This window comes from Cryptomeria japonica, unplaced genomic scaffold (genome assembly GCF_030272615.1).
Source record: "Cryptomeria japonica unplaced genomic scaffold, Sugi_1.0 HiC_scaffold_961, whole genome shotgun sequence".
NCBI classification, from domain to species: Eukaryota; Viridiplantae; Streptophyta; class Pinopsida; order Cupressales; family Cupressaceae; genus Cryptomeria; species Cryptomeria japonica.
This window is the reverse complement of record NW_026729652.1, coordinates 1-23,278: the sequence shown is the minus strand read 5'-3', so window position 1 is coordinate 23,278 and position 23,278 is coordinate 1. Positions and strand designations below refer to the sequence as shown.

Below are 23,278 nucleotides of genomic sequence, written 5' to 3'. Positions count from 1 at the left end.
GCTTTGTGGGGTATTTCTCCTATTTCTGTCATCATTTGGATATTGGTACTTCTTTGGTTTAATACTATTTTGATCATTTTGTTTTTGGATTTGAGTTTTGGCTCCCTATAAAAATGGTTTTATCTTAATCAAAAACATAATCATATATAATAATAATAATTTAGTATTAATTACAATATCACAATATACTTATGTTTTAACATTAATTATAATATAATAATATAATAATTTTTTAAGTTGAATAATGAACAAATGTGATATATTTGGGTATCATTTTGATGCAGAGGTAGGGATAAGTACAATGAAATTCAACATTCAAAGGCCATGGTTACATTTTCCATCTTTTAAGTGCTATTGGATGTACTCTTGAGGTTTCTAGACTTGAACAATCATTAGGCTTTAGACCACCAACACTAGACAGTATGTACTTACTACTAGTTTTGGGCTTGCGAAATTACAACAATAACAACTTTGTGGATTCCAACATTTCTAACACATCTCCTTGAATACAAACACAAAGCAAAAGAACCGTTTTCCTTCTTAATGCAATTTTTGTCTCTCACTGGTTTTTAACAGTCTGATACACAGGAATATCAAAATTTCATTGCATCACCACACGTGTAAACTTCCACATCAGGCCCTACAAACTTAGGACATCAAATGAATCATAAAAAAATCCATTCCACCAAGTTTTAGGATTTTGTAATGGTGGATGGCAAAGTTATGCATTTTTTTTGTTCACTGGTTACCCTAGGTAGGGTTTATACCAGTTTGAGAAGAAATTACTATAACTTGCTTATTTATTAACAAAATTGAATGAGATAAAAAGTTATGGAAAGTAGATTCAATGTTATTTCATTCCCAATTGGGATCAGATCATTTAATTAATTATACAATCCATACCATTTGCTGCAACAACCGACAACTTAAAAAAGAAAAGTCTTATAGGGCTGCCTATGGTAAAATGACTATATAAGTTTCTCCAAACTCAATGAAAAAACACCAAAACACTTTAAAAGTAAAGGTGATTCATCCCTTTATCAATATCAATCAAGCTTAGGACTGTACCAGGATGTATAGATCCGTACCATGTAATAGAGTAGAAAAAAGTGGAGAAGTGTAGAAAATTGTATGTTTTCATTGTTCAAATTTTAAAAACAAAAAATTCAACCCTTGGGTCATACAATGTAGGATTATTTATTCCCATACAATCATCTATCACCATTCCAACCAACCCCAACTACCTTATAATAACTCTATGAAAAGTTAACAAGAAAATGCAAAAAGTTGGAAAGACAACTTTGAAATTTTTTGACAACTTTTACAATTTTGAACCAATTGACCCCAAACTTGTAGAAATGGGTCCAAATGAATATTAATGACCCAAATTGACTTTAATAACATGAAAAAACAAAAAATTAACCAAAAAACCAACTTTGACCATTGTGAGCAAAAGGGTGCTCGTGCACCACATTTACATATGTTTTTCAAAAAATAGATATGTTAGTATATTAATTGACTGAATATATTGTACAAATTTTCATTCTTACAATGTAAAACAAATTCTATTATTATAGTATTTCAAAACAAAATCCAACTACAACCAAAGAAATGGTAAACAAAAATTTATAAATTAGATCCATATGAATAAATTATTCTATAAATATAAAATAATCATATCCATAAGCAAGGAGTCCCCAAATGGTACATTTTGTAAGCCTATTCAAAGAACTATTGATCATATTTATTAACTAACTTAAAATTGGAAGTAAAGTGTGTGTGTGTGTGTTTAAAATTTGAATATAAAACATTAGATGAAAGCAATCAAATTTTACAAAATAGAATATAAAATTGGTGTTAGGTAAAAAAATGAAAGAGAGAGAGGGAGATTTATGTAGAGGGAGGGGATGAGAGAGAGAGAGAGGGGGGGGGGGTGTTAAAGCATGATGCAAGCCTATTTCTTTTGATAGTTTCCCCTCAACCTAGACTTAGGAATCCCTAACTATTGCATCTTCTTTATCTTTGTTGACCTAATCCATTTATTGACTTGACTACCTCCTTGCTTTTCTATAATGACATCCACTTTACCTTTTTGGTTGTGAAACCTCATCCAAAACTTATTAAGATATTTAGGTAATCAGCTTGAATAGACCACAGCATGATCTATCTTAATGGAAATTCCTAAAATGTGGAATTTGAATTTTGTAACTAGATATTGGAATGTGCATAAGTTATAGCCTAGGGGATGAGACCATATATGTGATATAGTCTAAGATAAAAAAATATACAAAGATTAGAGACAATGCTATTTCAAATTGGGAAGTTAGTATATATGAATGCTAGATTCAATATTGATATGAATGAATGCATAAAAAATTCCAAGATAGATAGCCACATTGTGCATCAATAACATCCACAAACAATGAGAAAAATTAGAAAGAAATTATAAATTATAAAAAAATATTGTTTATAAAAAGAATCAAGCGAAAGTGCATAACACTTATGGATGGGGCACTTATTCTCATCATTGACTAGTAGGGGAAATTAATTTTACTTATTTTATTGAACTTTATTGTAACAATCATATAGAAGGGGAACTTATCCTCATAAATTTAGAGGGGGAGCGGGGGGGTGTTCTTTCATTGAATTTGGTTACATTCATATATGGTAGTGTCATGTGATTGCTTATATAAGTTTGTTGCTTAAACCTTAGCAACATAGGCCATCCCTTGTAACTGTTGAATTTGTAATGTTGGAGCTCTACTACAATTTAGATATCAAAGAAAGGTTATGAAATAGGGGTGCTAAAATAATGTAGCTAGTGCATAATAAAAAAAATGTCACGTGGTTGAGTACAATTTGTTCCCTTCTTTTTACATTTTCATCCAAATTTACCTCTAGAGTTTTTATTAATTAACTAAAATAAATACCCATATCCGCAATTCATGTAATTACACAACATATGAACATGAGAAAGGGGAATACATTCAAAATTTTAAATTTTATCCACAATGACAATATATTTCTTCTTGATAAGAGTTATAATATAATCTCTAAACTTAAAATAATGGAAGCTGGAGTGAAAGAACACTATAAAATGGGAGCAACAGTCATTGAAAGACATACAAGAAAGAACATGTCATTTTTTGTCAAAAACAAGTCTATTCAAAATTTCTTAGCCTTAGCTCGATTGACATGTTCAATAATTTTCTATTTATTGAATTGTATTTTATTCATTTGTGAATAATTTATTTTAATAGTTATATGTCATATTCCCAATATTATTTTTTATGATATTATTAAAATGCTTAATAAAAGATGATTTTGACAATTAATTACTTTAAATTTTTTTATAATAAACTTAGTGAAAACAAGAATATCATAAAAGGAGTAACTTTTAAGAAAGTATAGAAACACTTTTAAAGGGTCGTGTGCTTACGACTAATCAAAATAAACTAAATTATAACATAGGACCTTACTCTTGACCATGCAATTGTTTAATTACGTTGGATTTGGGTGTAGATTGAATTGGTCAATCACACATTTACGAAAACGAAAATGAACAGTTCTCCATTCATGGGGATTCATAGGAAAGATTTATTAAAGAAACAAAAATAAATAAATAACGTAAAGAGATCTACAATAACGTGGATGATGACCCGGCTTGCTTCAAAATATTTAACCAGTAACCAAAGCCATCGCAATCATCACCATTACTCTGCAACTCTATATTATTGAGTAAATGGGGATCTTTGTCTACATCATCCATGCAGCTCAAGAAATCATCTTCTGGAAAGTAGTGAAATAGTGAGCTTCCCAGTTTGAGCTGTACTTCCACATTACTTCATGTGTACTTTTTTCCGTTGCATAATCCTGGTTTTCAACAATAAACGTGTCATCTTCAATATCTAGTGGCTCATCTAAAGAATTTGTACAACTGGATTCAAGCCAATCTAAACTTAAACTTGAATCTCCATTTACAAACTCACTGTCTATACTATTTATAGATGAAAGGATTCCGCTTGACAGATTATATGAATCATACAATGTGTTGGAGGAATTAGAGATTCTGGTGGGAGAATCAACCAAATATTTTGCTTGAATGAGACCTGAATTGCCCTCCTCCATTGATGGACTTTTCTCACTACTGTGGGAGTAATCAAGCAAGATAAGATTGTGCTCCGCCTTGGGTGACTTTGAATGATTTGTTACTGGATCGAGTTCCATTCTTGAAACCCGCTTCTTCAAGCGAGTATTCCACACATTCTTTATCTCATTATCTGTTCTTCCAGGCAGGCGTGAAGCAATAGCCGACCACCTGTATTTTACATAACACAATCTAATAACATCAGCCAAGGATATGGTGCAACAAACAAATCAGTAAAGAAAGATTATGAACAACGATCAAACCTGTTGCCCAGAAGCTGATGAAGCTTAATAATAGTGTCTTCCTCTTCAGAAGTAAAATTCCCATGTTTAATTTCTGGTCTGAGGTAATTAAGCCACCTTAGACGACAGCTTTTACCGCATCTTAACAGTCCTGCCATCACCAGAGAAGATACTTATCAGCTTTAGACTGCAGAAAGAAAAAGAAAGATGCGGAGTAAAAATTAAATTAGTGTGTAGAATTGAAACCTGCTTGTTTAGGGACTGCACGCCAGTTCCCATGGCCATTCATGCGAATAAAATCAGCGAGTATTCGATTTTCCTGAGGTGACCATGGACCTTTGTTTAGTCCAATTTTATCACAGCAGGGAGCTCGGCCCATTGTTTTGGTTTGCACTTCACACGCCTGATTCGAATTTTAATGAGCAGATGCAACTCTTAAATATTCAGTCACACAGCCGCAGTTGCTCGAAATTTCTGGGCAAGTCACAATGAATAAAAATTTCATATTTGTCATTTTGAAAGGAATGAGTCCACCCTCTTTTGAATATTACTGGATCATTTGGACAGATTCGTAGTGCTAGTGTTGACTATTTCACAGCAAATTGTGCCTACTAGGTAAAACCTGTCTTTATTATTATTAATTTATTTGTAGTGTTGGTTTGATTTTGTTGGACTCTTATTCTTTATTTTGTATTTATTTATATTATAATTAGTATTATAAATATAATTTATTTCTATATAAATTGACTTGATATATTGTATCATGTAAAACAAACTCTGTTATTACAATAATTGAAAGAGGAAATCCATCTACAATCAAAGAAATGTTCAACAATATTTATAAATACAATTTCTATGAATGAAATATTCTATAAATTTCATATAATATAATGATATTTTTATTATTTTTATTGATCTCTTATTTAATATATTATTTTATTTTATTAATTATTTATATATATATATATATATATATATTAGATACATTTATTTAGACAAAACTAACATGAGTTATTGAAAAGTTAATAGTAATCACCTTAGATCCACCTACCATAAAAAAATAATATACCATTTAATCAAGAAGTTCATAGATGATACCTTTTGTAACCCTATGCAAAAGAAGTTTGGTTTTCTTTAATGTTAATGTGGGAACAATATAGATTATTTGATGATGTGGGGGAGTCTGATGGTCTGCATTTGCTGTAGGCACCATTGATTTTCAATGGCACTGCATGTCTATGCATGCGTCTACATGCATCTATAATGCTTCCACTTGCCTTTCTTCTACTTGTTGATAGTTTTTTTAAGTGTGTATAAGTAGGTCCAGATCGGGTTAGAAGGTTGGATCACTCTGCATGCTTGTGCATTTCAATGAATGCATCTTTATTGCTTCCTTCTATCTTAAAAATGCCAAGGTGTTTATAGCAAGTCATTGATGTGTTTGGTGATAACTCAAAGGGAAAAATGCTAGTTCCCATCTTGTATATGGATATCAACATCCAAGACCCCGTGATGAACACTGAATACAATAATGTAACTTTCATAACTAAAAACATACACAAGCACTTGGTAGAAATTAGAGCTAACCCAAAGAAGGTCAATTTGAAGTGGTGTTCTCTCCTTTGGCACATGTTCTTGTATTTATTAATTATAAGGATGATATAATTAATAGAAGATGCATCCAATTCACCATTCATAGGAGAAGAGATGACAACCCTAGATCCGTTCTTAGCACAACTCCTGACAACATGCTCAAAACCCATAAAGACATTATAAGGTGAACAAAACTTATAACCTATGCCATTTCACTTAGAGTAGAGAGTGGGTTTAGGAAAATATACAAAAATGTAATACGTATTTAGAGCTCTGTCACCTAAAGAGTTTAAGAGAAACCCCTTTTTCAACCCCAAGAATTTACCATCCAATATCATCACTTGAGAATTATTATATTTCTTGGAGGACTTTAAATGGGATTTCTTTAACAAATCCATCGGAAGCAAATTGACATTATGAAAGATATCACAAGTACCATCATCCCTTAAAAAGCAAAGAAATTTAAACTAGATGAAGAAGAAGGAAGATCTTCTTCCTCATCCAAAAAATAGATACTCTTCTCCTTTTCACAAGCCTAATCCCCATTAAGAAGATCTAGGTTCTCTTAAAGGCATGCCTCTAATAGAAATTTGTACTCCTCACTCTAAGAAACAAACCAAGGATCAATGGGTTCCTCAACTTCAACAATATCCTCAACAAAGACCCCCACCATAGGAAGTTCTTGTAGAAGGGGGAAACACAAAGATTTCTTCCACAGGCAAATCTTTAAAAACCACCACAAAGGAGTCCACCTACAAAGTAGATCTAGTGAGCAAAATCTCACCATCTTTTTGAACTACCCAAGGAAAATTGGACACATTAAAAATTGGAGACATCGAATATATTGTCTCTGCACCTAACAAGCATAGAGTTTCTGCAAGTAGAGAAAGGGGAAAACCCTATTAGCCATGATATTGGAAGAGTGGTAGGAAATTGATTTATTTTTAGAAGGTATTGGTAAACTCGTAAAAAATAGATTGCCCTAACCATCACCTAACACATCCTTCCTTGTCCTTGAATATGGATTGTTATTAAATTGATAAAATAATGATTAATTGCCCATGGTAAAGTCTTAAGAAAACTTAGATGAAATCTTAGGTGATGGTAAATTTAGATCATTATATGTATTTTTATATTGTGACTTGAGACAAAAGAACACATGAATTTAGTAGTATTAAGCATGCTAGTGCGAAAAGGGACCTGATTGATAAAGTAACTAACTAGGAAAACATTTATCTAATGTAACACCCCCTTAAGTGGAAGTTAGAGGGAAGTGAAATCCCCTAAAGATGAATGCATTAAATGTATAATATAGGCCTCCAAAATTAAAAATTTTGAGATACTCATGTAAAAATAAAAAAATCTCTCCTAGCTATAAAAAATGAGAGAAGTTGACAAGAAAAATCCTCTCTATAGGAGATAAAGGCATGAAAAATTTGAAGGAAATAAGGAATGAAGATGACCACTTTAAAATGAATTTGAATCACAAATATAATAAAAATCCCCTTAGACACAAGAAAAAAAATATGGGCTAAGAAGCCTCCAAAATAATTTGTAGAAAGAGTAGGAATATGAAGATGAACATGAATAACACCATTGAAAAATTAAGAGAATATAAACAACTAGTAAAAATGATTGCTATAGTGTTGAAATTGAAAAATTCTCCGGACAAATCAAGTTGAATATAAAAATCAATGAATTTTTTTTGCATCAATCATCCCAATGACACTACTCAAGAAATGATCAAATGGAGAAACAAGACAATAATTTTATATTCAAACATATAGCCATTGCATCAATCCATATGAGTGACTATAATGACACTATTCAACAATACAAAGAATAATTCAAGTAAAAAATATAGGTGCCAATAGCCTAAAGAAACTAATCAAATGAGGATGGGACCACCTCAATAAATAGAAACATTGGAGTATTTATATAGTATTTGTTCCATCTCATCAAAATGTATGGGTAATTAGTTGCTAAATATTCCTAGTATATAAGAATAAAAACTAAGTACAAATTCACTCTAAATTGAAACTAGAGAAGCATTAGAACAAACAATATGATACCCCACATAATATTGACAAGGGATAGGTATTGTAGGTCCAATAGAATTGAGTGTCATAATGTAGTGTATGAATAATAAGAAAAATCATAAAAATTGACATTAGATAGGAGTTAAAATTAAAAGAAGGGTACAAAAAATAAGACACATCCATAAACAGGGATAGTGTTGTGATTGTAAATAATGACATGCATATAAAACCCCCATGACACTTTTATAGTGTAGTGCAAGTACAAAAAATGGCACAACATAATGTGTAAGATCTTGAAAATACATGCACAATGGAGGAACTTTATTTCAATGTGTTTAAAAACAAAAAAGTGCAATCAATAGATGTTCACAATGCTGAAAGATTACTACATGTTGAAAAGACATATAGATTTGAGCTAAAATAAATTCATCTCATGTAGACATAACTTTTTCAGGTTTCAAAATGTCTAAGTAATCAACCAAAATATAAAATAATGATAAACTAAATAAAAGACATCTAATTTAGGTTCTAAAAGGATGAATGGATTGTTGGCATTATGGATGAATTTATTATCTATTGGATTTATGTTTTGTAATTGATGTCAACACTAGGTGTTATGGTTGGTTACCGATAGACAAGTTTTGGTTAACTGTAGAAGATCTAGTGTTACCGGCAGAAGAGACTATTTGTTGGACACTTCCGACATGTTTCGATCAGTGAAGTATGTTTGATTTCATGTGTTATATTCTCCATGAACATGTTTTAGTTAGTTGGTATTAGCTTGGTAATCAGATGATATCATACACTCTGGTAAACCCTTACCAGCACTGGTTTAAGGCTTTATCGGAAGTGCTTTCATTGAGGAATCGTGAAAGGATGCATAGTTGGTGTTAGTGCAGCTTCTTCATGGATTTCAGGATGCTAAAGATGTTCTTTGATCATGCTTCAACTATTTGAAGATATTGCTTTGGCATGGTGGACCCAGAATAGGTTCGGTACCTATCTAGGTTATGGACCGGTATCATACTAACGTGTACTCTACACGTTATCGGGATGACTTGAGATGATTTAAGGATTTTTTATTATTGTTTTGGTCTTAAGCCGACATAGCATATCATTGTAATATGGAATCATGTAATGATCTTATTGTAATATCTTTAGGTTGCCAACGTAATTGGTTTATGCTTTAGGGTTTGTATAAATAAGAGGTAGAAACTCTTTGTAGCATATCATGGCTATTGGAAAAGTCATTGTCAAGGAATGTAATGTGTGAATATTGTAATATCATTAAGGCAGAGGAGTTGGTCGATCATTGGTGATCGAATTGGATTCAAAAGAGGATTTAGTCCTCTGGCATTGAGCTTAACTAGGACTATAATCGGGTATGGTAGATGGTATTTCTAGAAGTTCACTCTATTGGATTGTTGTCCATTTATCTTGAGATGGTTGTAGCCTCTTTGTAGTCAGTGAGACTCTTTTGTAATGAGCAGTACGCTCAAGGTAGTGTGCCTTCCTACAAGTGCAGGCCCCTCATTGTAACACATACTTTCTGCAGAAGTATCATTTGACTATGGGTAGGCTTTCCACTGTGGTTTTTCGCTTTCCAGGTTTTCGATGTACAAATCATGGTGTTATGTGCTATGGTTGCTTCGCATTGATTATTTGGTTAATTGTTAAGTTGTATTTTTTACTAGTATCTGTTCCTACCGGCATCTATATGTGCTTTAATAGTACATGATTTGTTGAAGGTTGTATTGTGGATTAAAAGTTATAACATGTTAACAACTGATTCACCTCCCCCCCCTCAGTTGTTCACTAATTATCCTAACAATTGGTAGCAGAGCTTTGGTCCCCTTTTGCAAAATTTTAACCACTTGAGGTAGATCCTATGGCAACCAACACTTCTAATCCACCGGCAACTATTTTTAGAAGAGAAATCCCTAAGCTTGATGGAAAAAATTATGGGATATGGAAAATTTGAATGGAGACTCATCTTAGATGTATTGGCAAGGATATTTGGGAGATCACTGAGAATGGTTACAAACCTTATGATCCAGCATCTGGAAATCCTGCTCCTGTAGACCTGGATAACAATATTGAAAATGATTGCAGAGGTAGAGAAGCCCTCTTGTGTGCACTTATTGATCAGTGAATCATGGGATTTACTGACAAATCATCATCTAAGGTTATGTAGAAAAAATTGCAAACTTTGAGTGAAGGTAAACCTACTGTCAAAACTGCTAAACTTGATGGTTACCCACTGAGATATGAAAACTTGAAAATGAAAGATAATGAAAGAATTGATGTGTTTATGGAAAGAGTAAATAAGATTTTTATGTGAATCCAATGTTGTGGAGGATTTCTAAGTAAAGATGAAATAGTTTCCAAAGTCTTGAGAGCCCTTCCACCAGCTTACAAGATGAAGAAAACTGCAATTAATGAGTTAAGAACAATGGAAAACACTTTAGTTAACAAAGACATTTTGATTGGAAAATTATCTACTTTTGAGCTTGAAGAATTTAGATCTTTTGGAGCTGCAATGTCTGAACCTGCTTTCCATGCATCATTATCAAAATCTACCAGCAAAACTGATTGGAAATCCCTATATGCAAAATAATTGGAAGACATGAGGAAAGAAGATGAAGAACTTGAGCAACTTGAAGCCTTATTTGCTAGAAGAGTACCTAAAGGACGAATTGGAAGTAAGTATGAAGGAAAAGAACCTCTTAAATGTTTTTCATGTAATAAGATTGGTCATTTTGCATCTAGATGTCCTGAAAGGAATGCAAGGTTTGAGGAAAGAGTTAAGAAATCTTTTAAGACTAACCCGAAAATATATAGACTCAAGAAGAGTAAACAATGCTACATAGCAGATGAGGAAGGAGTAATTGATGACTCTGGAGATGAACTGACATAAGACTCTGCTAGTGGATCTGGAAATGGAAAGGAATGGGTGTTCTATGATTTGAAGAAAGATGAGTTGGAACTAACTATCAAGAATGAATAAAAAGCCTTGGCAATAAAAGTTGAAGACAAAGATGAATGGGTAATTGATAGTGGATGCTCACATCATATGAATGGAGATAAAGGGAAAATTTGTCCCTACAAGAATAAAATAGCGATCAAGTCAGATTCGGAGATGACAAGGCATGTATGATCAAAGGAAGAGGTATTATTTCTTTGGATGGAAATCATAACATTGATAATGTCTATTATGTAGAAGGTTTGAAGCATAATATTTTGAGTGTTGGTCAATTGATTGATAAGGGTTTTCAACTTTAGTTTAAAGATAGAAAATGGAAAATCATTAACAAGACTGGTTTGGAGATTGTAACTGATATTCAGACAAGAAGTAATATCTTTCACTTGAACACTAGTAATAAGACATTCTTGATTGCTCATATTGATGAGAGTTGGCTATGGCATAAGAGGTTGTGTCATGTTAATTTTGATTGTCTTGTTAAGATCAGTTCAACTAAGGTAGTTAGAGATATACCTAAGATTATGAATCCTCATAATTCGGGTTGTAAGGAATGTCAATTGGGTAAGCAAGTTAGAAGTTATTTTAAGAGCATACATGAAAAATCTAATGATGTACTTTATTTGATTCACACTTACTTATGTGGTCCAACAAGGACTAGAAGCTTTCAAGGTGATAGGTATTTCATGCTAATTATTGATGACTATTCTAGAATGATGTGGGTGACTTTTCTAAGGGAGAAGTCTAAATCTTTTGAGAAATTCAAGATCTTTAAAGTGAATGTTGAAACTAAAACTGGATTGAAAATCAAATGTCTAAGATCAAATCATGGTAGTCAGTTCTCTTCTCATTAATTTAATAGTTATTGTGAGACAAATGGAATTAGGGGACAACTATTTGCACCTAGGACTCCTTAGCAAAATGAAGTAGTTGAAAGAAAGAATAAAACCATTTTGGATGCAGCAAGATCTATGATGATGGAAGCCAAATTACTTGATATCTGTTGGGAAAAATGGTGTCTCAACCTTGCATTTATGCGAGGTTACTATTTATAGCAAGTTTTCATTTGAGCACAAAATGGTGCGAAACTCTCCCTGAAGCTTCTGGTTGGCTAGATAAGCATTCTGGTAAAGTTGCGTCGCAAGGTCACAGCTAGTTTTGAAGATATTAATGTTTTCGTCTTGCAGGGGTGCAATAAAATATTTAAACTTAATTTTGGGGACTTTAGAGGCTCCAAAACGCCCTTAAAAGTGGCCATAACCGGTGAAGCTTGTTACAAGGTGATAGAGCACTTCACGAGCTTTCCGACGCTTCAAACGGTTCGTCAATCGGACACCCGGTTCTCAAGTTATGGCCTCCGGAAGTTTGTACTCCTGAAATAGGAAAAATAATTTGTATCGGATACATAAATGAGCTGTAAAAGGGAGCGACACGTGTTGATGTGTGCTTTAACATGTCATAGAACGGAGATAAGGTCGGCTACACCTTATTGGGTGGTTTTAGCCCATGGTTTTGTAATACCGTTTGACGGTTTCTTGTATTGTATCTCCTATTTATGAGGTGTGTGAGATAGAGGTTGTGTGTAAGAGTCTTATGGCTATTGAGTTGCCTCTGAATCTCTGATTAGTGGTACTCCTGCGAAGAGCTTGCTCTGCAAGTATGTTGTAATCTATTTTTGATTTCTGAATAAAATATTGAGCTGCTTTTGGAGGGTGGGGTTTTTCTCTCGAAAGGGTTTTCCCCACGTAAATCATTGTGTTGTGGTATGAATGCTATTATATCTATTTCTATTTTCTGTAACTGTTGTAACGATCTGAAAAAGTTTTACATTACCTTCCTCTCAAGGTTAGTGTAGGAAGTTGTTTCCGCTACTTAACTTCCTTACAAGTGGTATCAGAGCCTGATCACCTTTGGTTTCAATTGTGGGCAGTTGGGTTTTTTGAACTAATCCAGATTTGAGTGGGAGCTTGTGCAGAAGACACTTTTTGATCTTGTTGCAGGAATATTCAGATGGCGAGTTCATCAGGGAGAATAGAGGTGGAGAAATTTAATTGAAGTAATTTTGAGATGTGGAAGCTGAAGATGGAAGATCTGCTAATAGATCAAGATCTTTGGGATGCTGTTGATGCGAATGTCCAAAGGCCCTCAGATCCTACTGCGGCAGCTCAGTATGATGTTATGGACCGAAAAGCCAAGGGTCTAATCAGACTGTGCCTGGCAGACTCTGTTCTAATCAATGTCCATGAAGAGAACTCTGCAAAGAAGCTATGGACTAAGCTTGGTGAGATGTATCAAGTGAAATCTTTATTAAATCAAATTTTCTTAAGAAAGAAATTGTATTCCTTGAAGATGGAAGAGGGTGGACGAATTGCAGACCACCTGGAAGCATTCAATATGTTAGTGGCTCAATTAGTATCCGTCGGTGTTAAGATGGACGAGGAGGAGAAATGTCAGATCTTGCTTTGTTCTTTGCCTGATTCGTGGGATTCTCTTGTTATGGCTATCGGTAGTACTTCTGTTGTTTTGAAATCTGAAGACGTGGTGGGTGCCCTACTCGGTGAAGAGATGCGAAGGAAGGTATCCATCAGTTCAAAGGAAGCCCTAACCTTTCGTGGAAGACCTAAGGAGAAAGGCAAGAAGAATGAGAAGCGTGACAAGTCCAAATCCAAAGGGAGATCGAAATCTCCTGGAAAGTCCAAAGTCATTTGCTGGAACTGCGGTAAACCGGGTCACATCCGTAAGGACTGCAAAGAAGAAAAGAAGAAGAAGAAAAAGAAAAAGTTTGATTCTGATTCTGAGTCCGACAAGGAAGATGGCGATGCATTTATTGCGGCTTTGGCGACTCATGCAGGTAATGATGCCTGGCTAATTGACTCAGGTGCATCTTTTCATATGACTTCCAATAGAGGTTGGTTTTCTGAATATGAAGGATTTAATGGAGGTAAGGTGTACTTGGGTGATGATTCACATCTAGACATTGTTGGTCGAGGTAAAGTTAGAATCAGGTTTTCTTATGGTAGAATAAAAAGGATTAATGGTGTGCTGCATATCCTTGGATTAAAACGAAACCTGTTATCTGTGAGCAAACTGATAGATGCGGGTGTGCAGGTAGTCTTTTCTGAAGCAGGATGTAAGATGATTAAGGGGGCTATGGTAGTTGCTAGAGGTGTCAGGTTTGGCACTTTGTATAAGCTTGAAACATACACTGTTGAGTGTAATAGCACTTCTGTAAAAAGTAAATCTGCGGATACTTCACTGGAAGATTTGAAGGTTTCACCTTCAGCAGATGGAAATGGTTTTTGGGTACCTAAGGGTGCTCTTTCGTCTGAAGCAAAGTTACCTGTAGAGAAGACTATGTTATGGCACCAGAGACTTGGCCACATTGGAGAAAAGGGTCTAAGGACCTTGAAAAATAAAAACCTTGTTGAAGGTTTGAATGACTGTAACCTTGACTTTGATTTTTGTGAGCATTGCATTTATGGAAAACAAAACCACGTTCAGTTTTACTCGAGTTCTCATAAAACTTGTGGTGTTTTGGATCTTATCCATTCTGATGTGTTTGGTCTAGTAGATGTCTCTTCGATTGGAAAATCCACATATTATGTTTCATTTATTGATTATTTTAGTAGAAGGACATGGGTTTATTTTCTAAAGAGTAAATCTGAAGTTTTTAGTCATTTTAAAGAATTTAAAGCAATGGTTGAGTTGCAGACTTGAAAGAAAATAAAATGTTTGAGAACTGATAATGGCGGTGAGTTTTGCTCTAATGATTTTGATAGATTCTGTAAAGACTATGGAATTAACAGGCAGAAGACAACTCCGTATTCTCCACAGCAGAATGGAGTTGCAGAAAGAATGAATAGGACACTGATGGAGAAGGCTAGGAGTATGTTGAGTGGTGCTGGTCTCGAACAAAAGTTTTGGGCTGAAGCTGTTGCCACTGCTTGCTACCTGATTAACAGGTCTCCTACATCAGCTCTTGTTGATAAAACGCCTATGGAAGCATGGTCAGGTCACAAGCCTTCATTGAGACATCTTAGAGTTTTTGGTTGCGAGGCATATGCACATGTGCCAAAGGAGAAGCGAACAAAGTTGGAGAACAAGGCTGTGAAATGTATCTTCATCGGGTATAGTTATGGTGTGAAAGGATACAAGCTTTGGGACCCTGTTGCACAAAAGGTAATTCACAGTAGAAGTGTTATTTTTAGAGAAATTAAGTCTCCTTCTGTTACATTGCAGCCAGAACAGACTAAAAAGGAAGATGTGATTCAACTTCCTTCTACACCTAAAAGAGTTGAATCGAGACCCCTAGATAGGCAAGAATTTGAGGAGAGCTCGTCTAGCTCTGAATCTTCAGAAGAGGAGGAAGAACCTCCAACTCAGCTTGTTCGAAGGTCTACAAGACATAGACAACCACCTGAAAGGTATTCACCTGATGATTGGAGATGTATTTTTGCTCTGAATACTAGTGTGGATGAACCGAAATCTGTAGAAGAGGCATTAGGTATGAATGATGCAAAATCCTGGAAGATTGCTATGGAGGAAGAAATGGCAGCTTTGAAAAAGAATGATACATGGGATCTTGTACCATTGCCTGAAGGACGAAAACCTGTTGGTTGTAAATGGGTGTTCAAGAAGAAGATTGGTTCAGATGGAAGCATTGAAAAGTATAAAGCAAGGTTAGTTGCAAAAGGCTACTCTCAGGTTGAGGGTGTTGATTACGGTGAGATATTTTCTCCTGTTGCAAAAATGACGTCCATTAGATTTTTGCTTTCTATTGCTACTGCTTATGATTTAGAGGTTGAGCAAATGGATGTGAAAACTGCTTTCCTTCATGGTGATTTGGAGGAAGATATTTATATGACACAGCCGGAGCACTATGTGGTGAAAGGCAAAAGTAATTTGGTCTGTAAATTGAAGAAATCTTTGTATGGCCTCAAACAAAGTCCTAGGATGTGGTACCAGAAATTTGATACATATGTGTTGAGTTTGGGATTTGAACGTTCTAAATCAGATCATTGTGTTTATTATAAATCTTATGGTGATCATTTCTTATTCATTGCATTGTATGTTGATGATATGTTATTCATTGGTAAAGGGAAAGGTATGATTTCAGAACTGAAGTCTCAGCTCGCTGCTAAATTTGAAATGAAAGATCTTGGTGCAGCAAAGCACATTCTTGGGATGGAAATTAGAAGAGATAGGGTGAACAGAAAGGTATGGCTAGGCCAGAGTAAGTATGTGAATTCAGTGTTACAGAGGTTCAACATGCAAAATTGTAGACCATTGAGTGTTCCTTTTACAGTTGGAACGAAACTATCTATTTCAGATTGTCCTACATCCCCATTGGAGATGGAAGACATGAGCAGAGTGCCTTACCAGAGTGTGGTTGGAAGCTTGATGTATGCTATGGTCTGTACTAGACCAGACATTGCCCAAGCAGTGGGAGTACTTTCTAGATATATGTCTAATCCTGGTAGAGTTCATTGGGATGCAGTCAAAAGAGTCTTCAGATATTTGAAGGGTACTTCAGAGTATTCTTTGTGTTATCATGGTAATTCAGTTGGAGACATGACTTCCCTTGATATCCATGGTTATGTGGATTCAGATTGAGCAGGCGATATTGATAGCAGAAGATCCACCAGTGCTTATGTGTTTACTTTGTTTGGTGGTGCAATTAGTTGGATGAGTAAGCGACAGGCTGTGGTTGCTTTATCCACTACTGAAGAAGAGTATATGGCAGCTACTCATGCTTGTAAAGAGGCCATTTGGCTTAAGAGACTATGTTCAGATATTGGAATAAAACAAGGTACAGTGACAGTTTACTGTGACAGTCAGAGTGCAATTAGCCTAGCTAAGAACCCGACATTTCATGCTCGGACCAAACATATTGATGTTCAGTATCATTTTGTTAGAGATATGGTCGAAGATGGTAGGGTGAAGCTGGTTAAGGTGGAAACTTTGATGAATGTTGCAGATGCTTTAACTAAGGCTATGAGCACAAAGAAGTTCAGATGGTGTTCAGAGTCTATGGGCCTTATGGCCCCTAGCAATTGATTCATTGTGTTGACATTCCCTTCCGCTCTTGCAAGGTGTTCGACAAGTGGGAGATTTGTTGGGAAAAATGGTGTCTCAACCTTGCATTTATGCGAGGTTACTATTTATAGTAAGTTTTCATTTGAGCACAAAATGGTGCAAAACTCTCCCTGAAGCTTTTGGTTGGCTAGATAAGCATTCTGGTAAAGTTGCGTCGCAAGGTCACAGCTAGTTTTGAAGATATTAATGTTTTCGTCTTGGAGGGGTGCAATAAAATATTTAAACTTAATTTTGGGGACTTTAGAGGATCCGAAACACCCTTAAAAGTGGCCGTAACTAGTGAAGCTAGTTACAAGGTGATAGAGCACTTCGCGAGCTTTCCGGCGCTTCAAACGGTTCATCAATCGGACACCCGGTTCTCAAGTTATGGCCTCCGAAAGTTTGTACTCCTGAAATAGGAAAAATAATTTGTATCGGATAAGTAAATGAGCTGTAAAAGGGAGCGACACGTGTTGATGTGTACTTTAACATGTCATAGAAGGGAGATAAGGTCGGCTACACCTTATTGGGTGGTTTTAGCCCATGGTTTTGTAATACCGTTTGACGGTTTCTTGTATTGTATCTCCTATTTATGAGGTGTGTGAGATAGAGGTTGTGTGTAAGAGTCTTATGGCTATTGAGTTGCCTCTGAATCTCTTATTAGTGGTACTCCTGCGAAGAGCTTGCTTTGCAAGTATGTTGTAATCTATTTTTGATTGCTGAATAAAATATTGAGCTGCTTTTGGAGGGTGGGGTTTTTCTCCCGAAAGGGTTTTCCCCACGTAAATCATTGTGTTGTGGTATGAATGCTATTATATCTATTTCTATTTTCTGTAACTGTTGTAACGATCTGAAAAAGTTTTGCATTACCCTCCTCTCAAGGTTAGTGTAGGAAGTTGTTTCCGCTACTTAACTTCCTTACAATATCTACTGGAGAGAAGCAGTGAGTACAACAGTCTACATATTCAACAGACTTCACATCAAAGGTGAAACTGGTAAGACCCCTTATGAACTATGGTTTGGACGTACACCTACTATCAAGTATTTCAGAATTTTTGGAAGTAAATGCTATATCAAAAGGGATGATTCAATAGGAATATTTGATCCTAGATGTGATGAAGGAATATTTCTTGGTTATTCAATTAAGAGGAAATCGTATATATGTTATAACAAAAGATTGCAAAAAATTATGGAGAGTGCTAATGTGAAAGTGGATGAATAGTACAAAAATCATTCTATATCATATGACAGGAACTAATAGTGGAAATGATCATAACTGAACCGATAATGCCTCAACCAATATAGGAAGCTAAGACCATTACACTAACAGAATCAAAAAATTCAACTGTGACTGATGATCAAAGAAGTGAAACTGAAGTTCAAAAGACACCAAGGTATGTAAGATTAAATCATTATGAAGATCAAATTATTGGAGATAGAAACAAGGGAGTTATGACAAGAAGAAAACTGGCAAATGAACAGGTATGTCTTATTTCTTATGTCTTAGATTGGTTTGTAAAGGATATTCTCAAATGGAAGGAATTGATTATGGTGAGACATTTGCACTTGTAGCTAGACTTGAAGCTGTTAGACCATTTATTGCCTATGCAGCCTATAAAAACTATAAGGTTTATCAAATGGATGTTAAATGTGCATTTTTGAATGGTGAGCTTGAGGAAGAAGTTTACATTGAGCAACCTAGTGGATTTTAACTGACGGATGATAAAGATATGGTTTGCAGATTGAAGAAAGCTTTATATGGTTGGAAACAAGCTCCTAGAGCTTGGTATGCAAGGTTGGATAAATATCTTTTGAAGCTTGGTTTTACTAAAGGAAGTGCAAATAGTAATCTATATTATAAGATCACTAATAATGATATTCTGATTATTGAATTTTTGGAGGAGAAGATAAACTGTGCATGGAATTTGCTAACAATATGAAGAATGAATTTGAAATGTCCATGATTGGTAAGATGAAATTTTTCTTAGGTTTGAAGATTACTCAAACTGACAAAGGGATTTTTATTTGTCAAACTAAGTATTTGAGGGAATTGTTGAAGAAGTATGGTATGGAGAATTCCAAACCGATAAGTACTCCTATAGCTATAAGTGAGAAATTATCTATCAAGGATACTTCTACACTGATAAATCCGAGAAGGTATAAGTCTATAATTGGTGGTTTGTTATATCTAACTCAGAGTAGACCTGATATTATAAATGCACTAAGTATTATTTTAGGATATCAAAGTAATCCTAAAGAAAATCATGAATGTGCAGTAAAGGGGATATTCTAGTGTTTGCAAGGAACAACAGAAAATGGTTTATGGTATTCTAGAAATGATGATTTCACTTTATGTGCATATATTGACTCAAATTGGGCAGGAAATACTAATGATAGGAAGAGCACTTCTGGTGGAGCTTTCTTTCTTGGAAAGAAACTGGTTTCATGGATCAGCAAAAAACTGTCATGCATTTCTCTATCTACTACAGAAGCTGAGTATGTTGCAGCAACAACTAATTGCACTTAAGTCTCGTGGATGAAGAAAATGTTGAAGGATATTAGGGTAGATTATAGTGAACCAGTATTTATCTATCGTAATAACTCTGTAGCTATTGCCATGTCTAAGAATTCGGTATTTCACTCTAAGACTAAGCATATTTCAATAAAGTATAATTTTCTGAAGGAGAAGGTTGAAGCAAAGGAAGTCAAATTGGTTTATGTGAACACTAAAAAGTAGATTGCAGACATATTCACTAAACCGATGTCTAAGGAATCATTTGAGTATTTGAGAGACAGGTTAGGGGTTTCTGCCCCTCCAATAGAGACTTGATTGATGAAATTTTTCATCAGTCTGACATGTATTATCAAAGATACTATTAATTCTAGCATTGATGAGTGGTGCTACTACTCAGGGGGAGTAGTTAGCTTTGAGATTCAGAAGTTTATATCATTCCTTTGATATTTTTGTCAGGTTTCTGGCATTGATGTCAAAGGGGGAGTGATAGTAATGTGAAAAATCATTCAGAACCTTATAGAGATATCATTCACAGGGGGAAAGCTATTGATTGTTGGTTGTCTTCCACATGGAGAGACTTGTTTGGCATTTCTTGGTACTTAGATGTTTTTCACATCTAGTGTTGTCATCAATGCCAAAGAGGGAGACTTGTTTGGCATTTCTTGATACTTAGATATTTTTCACATCTAGTGTTGCCATCAATGTCAAAGGGGGAGATTTTTGGCATTATGGATGAATTGATTATGTGTTGCATTGATGTTTTGTCATTGATGTCAACACTAGCTATTATGGTTGGTTATTGACAGACAAGTTTTGGTTAATGGTAGAAGATCTACTGTTATCGGCATAAGAGACTATCTGTTGGACACTTTCGACATATTTGGATCAGTGAAGTATGTTTGATTTCATGTGTTATATGCTCTATGAGCATGTTTTGGTTAGTTGGTATTGTCTTGGTAATCAGATGCTATCATACACTCTGGTAAACCCTTATCGACACCAGTTTAAGGCTTTACCGATAGATCTTTCATTGAGGAATCATGACAGGATGCATAGTTCATGTTGGTGTAGCTTCTTCATGGATTTTAGGACATTGAAGATGTTCTTTGATCATGCTTCAACTATTTGAAGATATTGATTTGGCATGGTGGACCCAGAATAGGTCCAATACCTATCTATGTTATGGATCGGTATCATGATAACTTGTACTCTACATGTTATCGGGATGCCTCGAGATGATTTATGGATTTGTTATTATTGTTTTGGTCTTAAGCTGACATGACATATCATTGTAATATGGAATCCTGTAATGATCTTATTGTAATATCTTTAGGTGGCCGACCTAATTGGTTTAGGCCTTAGAGTTTGTATAAATAAGAGGTAGAAACTCTTTGTACCGTATCATGGTTATTGGAAAAGTCATTGTCAAGGAATGCAATGTGTGAATATTGTAATATCATTCATGCAGAGGAGTCGGTTGATCATTGGTGATTGAGTTGGATTCAAAAGAGGATTTAGTCCTTAGACACTAAGCTTAACCAGGACTGTAATCAGGCATGGTAGATGCTATTTCGAGAAATTCACTCTATTGGATTGTTGTCCATTTATATTGAGATGGTTGTAGCCTCTTTGTAGTTAGTGAGACTCTTTTGTAATGAGAAGTAAGCTCTAGGCAGTGTGCCTTCCTGCAAGTGTAGACCCCTCATTGTAACACATACTTTCTGCAGAAGTATCATCTGACTGTGGGCAGGCTTCCCACCATGGTTTTTCCCTTTTGGGGTTTTCCATGTACAAATCATGGGGTTATGTGGTATGGTTGCTTTCCATTGATTATCTGGTTAATTGTTATGTTGTGTTGTTTACCGATACTTGATTTGTTTAAGGTAGTATTGTGGATTAAAAGTTATAATATTTTAATAACTGATTCACCCCCCCTCTCAGGTGTTCACCGGTTATCCTAACATGGATAACTATAAGGAGCCTTGAAATAACCATTAAATGTCATAAGAATTAGATACATTGAAGGTGAAAAAAAAAATTATGAAATTGAGAATTAAGGGTAAAGATTTGAATTAATCAAGGGACAATATACACTTAAAAAAGAAAAATTGAAGAAAAGTAAACATGCCATCAAAATTTTATAAGAACAAACTTTTTAATGATATCTTGTTTGTCAATTTTCATACCATATGCTTGAGTGATTTCAAGTAAATTAAATATATCTTCTTTAGGGAATGAAAACTAATGTTTAAGAACATATAGAGGTTGCATTGCTGATATCATGCTAACATTAACAAAACTTAGCTACCTAAGTAATCATTTAATAATAAAATTATTCTCTTATTGCTAGACAACTACCCTATCACAAAAAGTGGTCATTGGGTGCCCTCAAAAGATTATTCACATGGAAATAACTCAATCACACTAATTGTATCCTTTCTATAAAATATCATGGAATTGTAGTTCCATGCATGACAACCCCCCTCTAGTATCAAGTTTTCTATACAAGATTGATATATCTACTAAAATGGAATAAACCTTTTAAACCTATCAAGCCACATGATATAAACACCTTGTCCCCACATTTTTGGTCAGGAAATCCTCCTCCTTCCCTTCTCCCCAATCGAAAACCCACTTAAGTTTGTTTCCTTTCTATCTACAAATTTTAAATTGTTTTGAGTTCCATGACACCCACTTCTGCTTCTTCTACCTCTAATCTTAGAAATGCTTTTGAGAGAATTGCACTACCATGTACACCTCAAGGAAGCTCAAGAGTGGAAAATGGTAGTGGAGAATATTTCTATTCATCATGACTATGTCATTAGGAATGATTAGTACACATTCTTATTCTTTCTAGTCCTTGTTCTTACATTTCGTGTATGCCCAATATTTTTGATTGTCACTAAGTTTTTCCCACTTGAATTATGTTTCTTTTTTTTTCATTTTTCATACCAAGCTGAAATTGTTTTAGCAACGACAGAATATTGCAACATAAATTGTTCAGTCCATAATAAAAGTTAACTAAACCTTGCCATTCACAAACATTAAGCTATCCCACATTGAACCCTTAGTGTTTATGATGATTAGTCTTTTTGGTCAAGTATGGTTTCAAAAAAATTAATACTAGAGAATTGGTTCTTTTTAGGAGGGATTGTCTAAGCTCCTAAAAGTTTTATGCCCATTTGTTACAATGGGAGCCCTTAATGTGTGGCATTTCACATTTTTATGGTTCGCATCATGGTGTCTACATTTCATTTAAAATTTGAGAAAATTTATAGCATTATGTACAAGTTATCAAAGTTAAAAGACAAATAATCTAGTGGAAGAAAGTTGGTTCAATAGAGACCAGGATAAATTTAAGAAAGCACCCCCTAGGCAAAAGTGTAAAACTCTGGCGAATCAGACGTTATTTTGGGGGGAAAATTTTCATATTGATGGCAATTTTTTTTTCAAAGTAGGAAAAAAAATTAATTTGTATTGGCAATTTTTTTCTATGGTACGAAAATTCCATAAAATTCTGGCAAATAATACCTTGTCCTATGGGGAAAATATATATTGTAGGAGGCAAATGTTTTTTGTTTAAAGGAACAAATATATAAGTGTATGGGCAAAAATTTTTACTCTAAAGGAAAAATTATTTAAGTGTATTGGCGATTTTTATCCACCATTTGAAAACTATTTGATTTG

General features: G+C 34.6%; 1 protein-coding gene across 1 annotated transcript; it reads right to left on the bottom strand.

Moving 5' to 3' along the window:
- Positions 1-3,774: 3,774 nt before the first annotated feature.
- LOC131046298 (transcription factor MYB13-like) lies at positions 3,775-4,768 on the bottom strand. The gene is made up of 3 exons (XM_059216198.1): positions 4,636-4,768; positions 4,411-4,540; positions 3,775-4,318 (listed from the first exon to the last, which is right to left on the bottom strand). Exons 1-3 carry the CDS (start codon positions 4,766-4,768, stop codon positions 3,775-3,777), a joined length of 807 nt encoding a protein of 268 aa, XP_059072181.1.
- Positions 4,769-23,278: the final 18,510 nt, after the last annotated feature.

What these genes read in the sequence shown, in the direction of transcription:
- LOC131046298 (XM_059216198.1), bottom strand. Translation starts at nt 4,768, where the DNA reads ATGGGCCGAGCTCCCTGCTGTGATAAAATTGGACTAAACAAAGGTCCA. An exon ending in TGCAGTCCCTAAACAAGCAG is followed by an intron (nt 4,541 to 4,635) that starts GTTTCAATTCTA and finishes TGGTGATGGCAG; the next exon opens with GACTGTTAAGATGCGGTAAA. An exon ending in CATCAGCTTCTGGGCAACAG is followed by an intron (nt 4,319 to 4,410) that starts GTTTGATCGTTG and finishes TGTAAAATACAG; the next exon opens with GTGGTCGGCTATTGCTTCAC.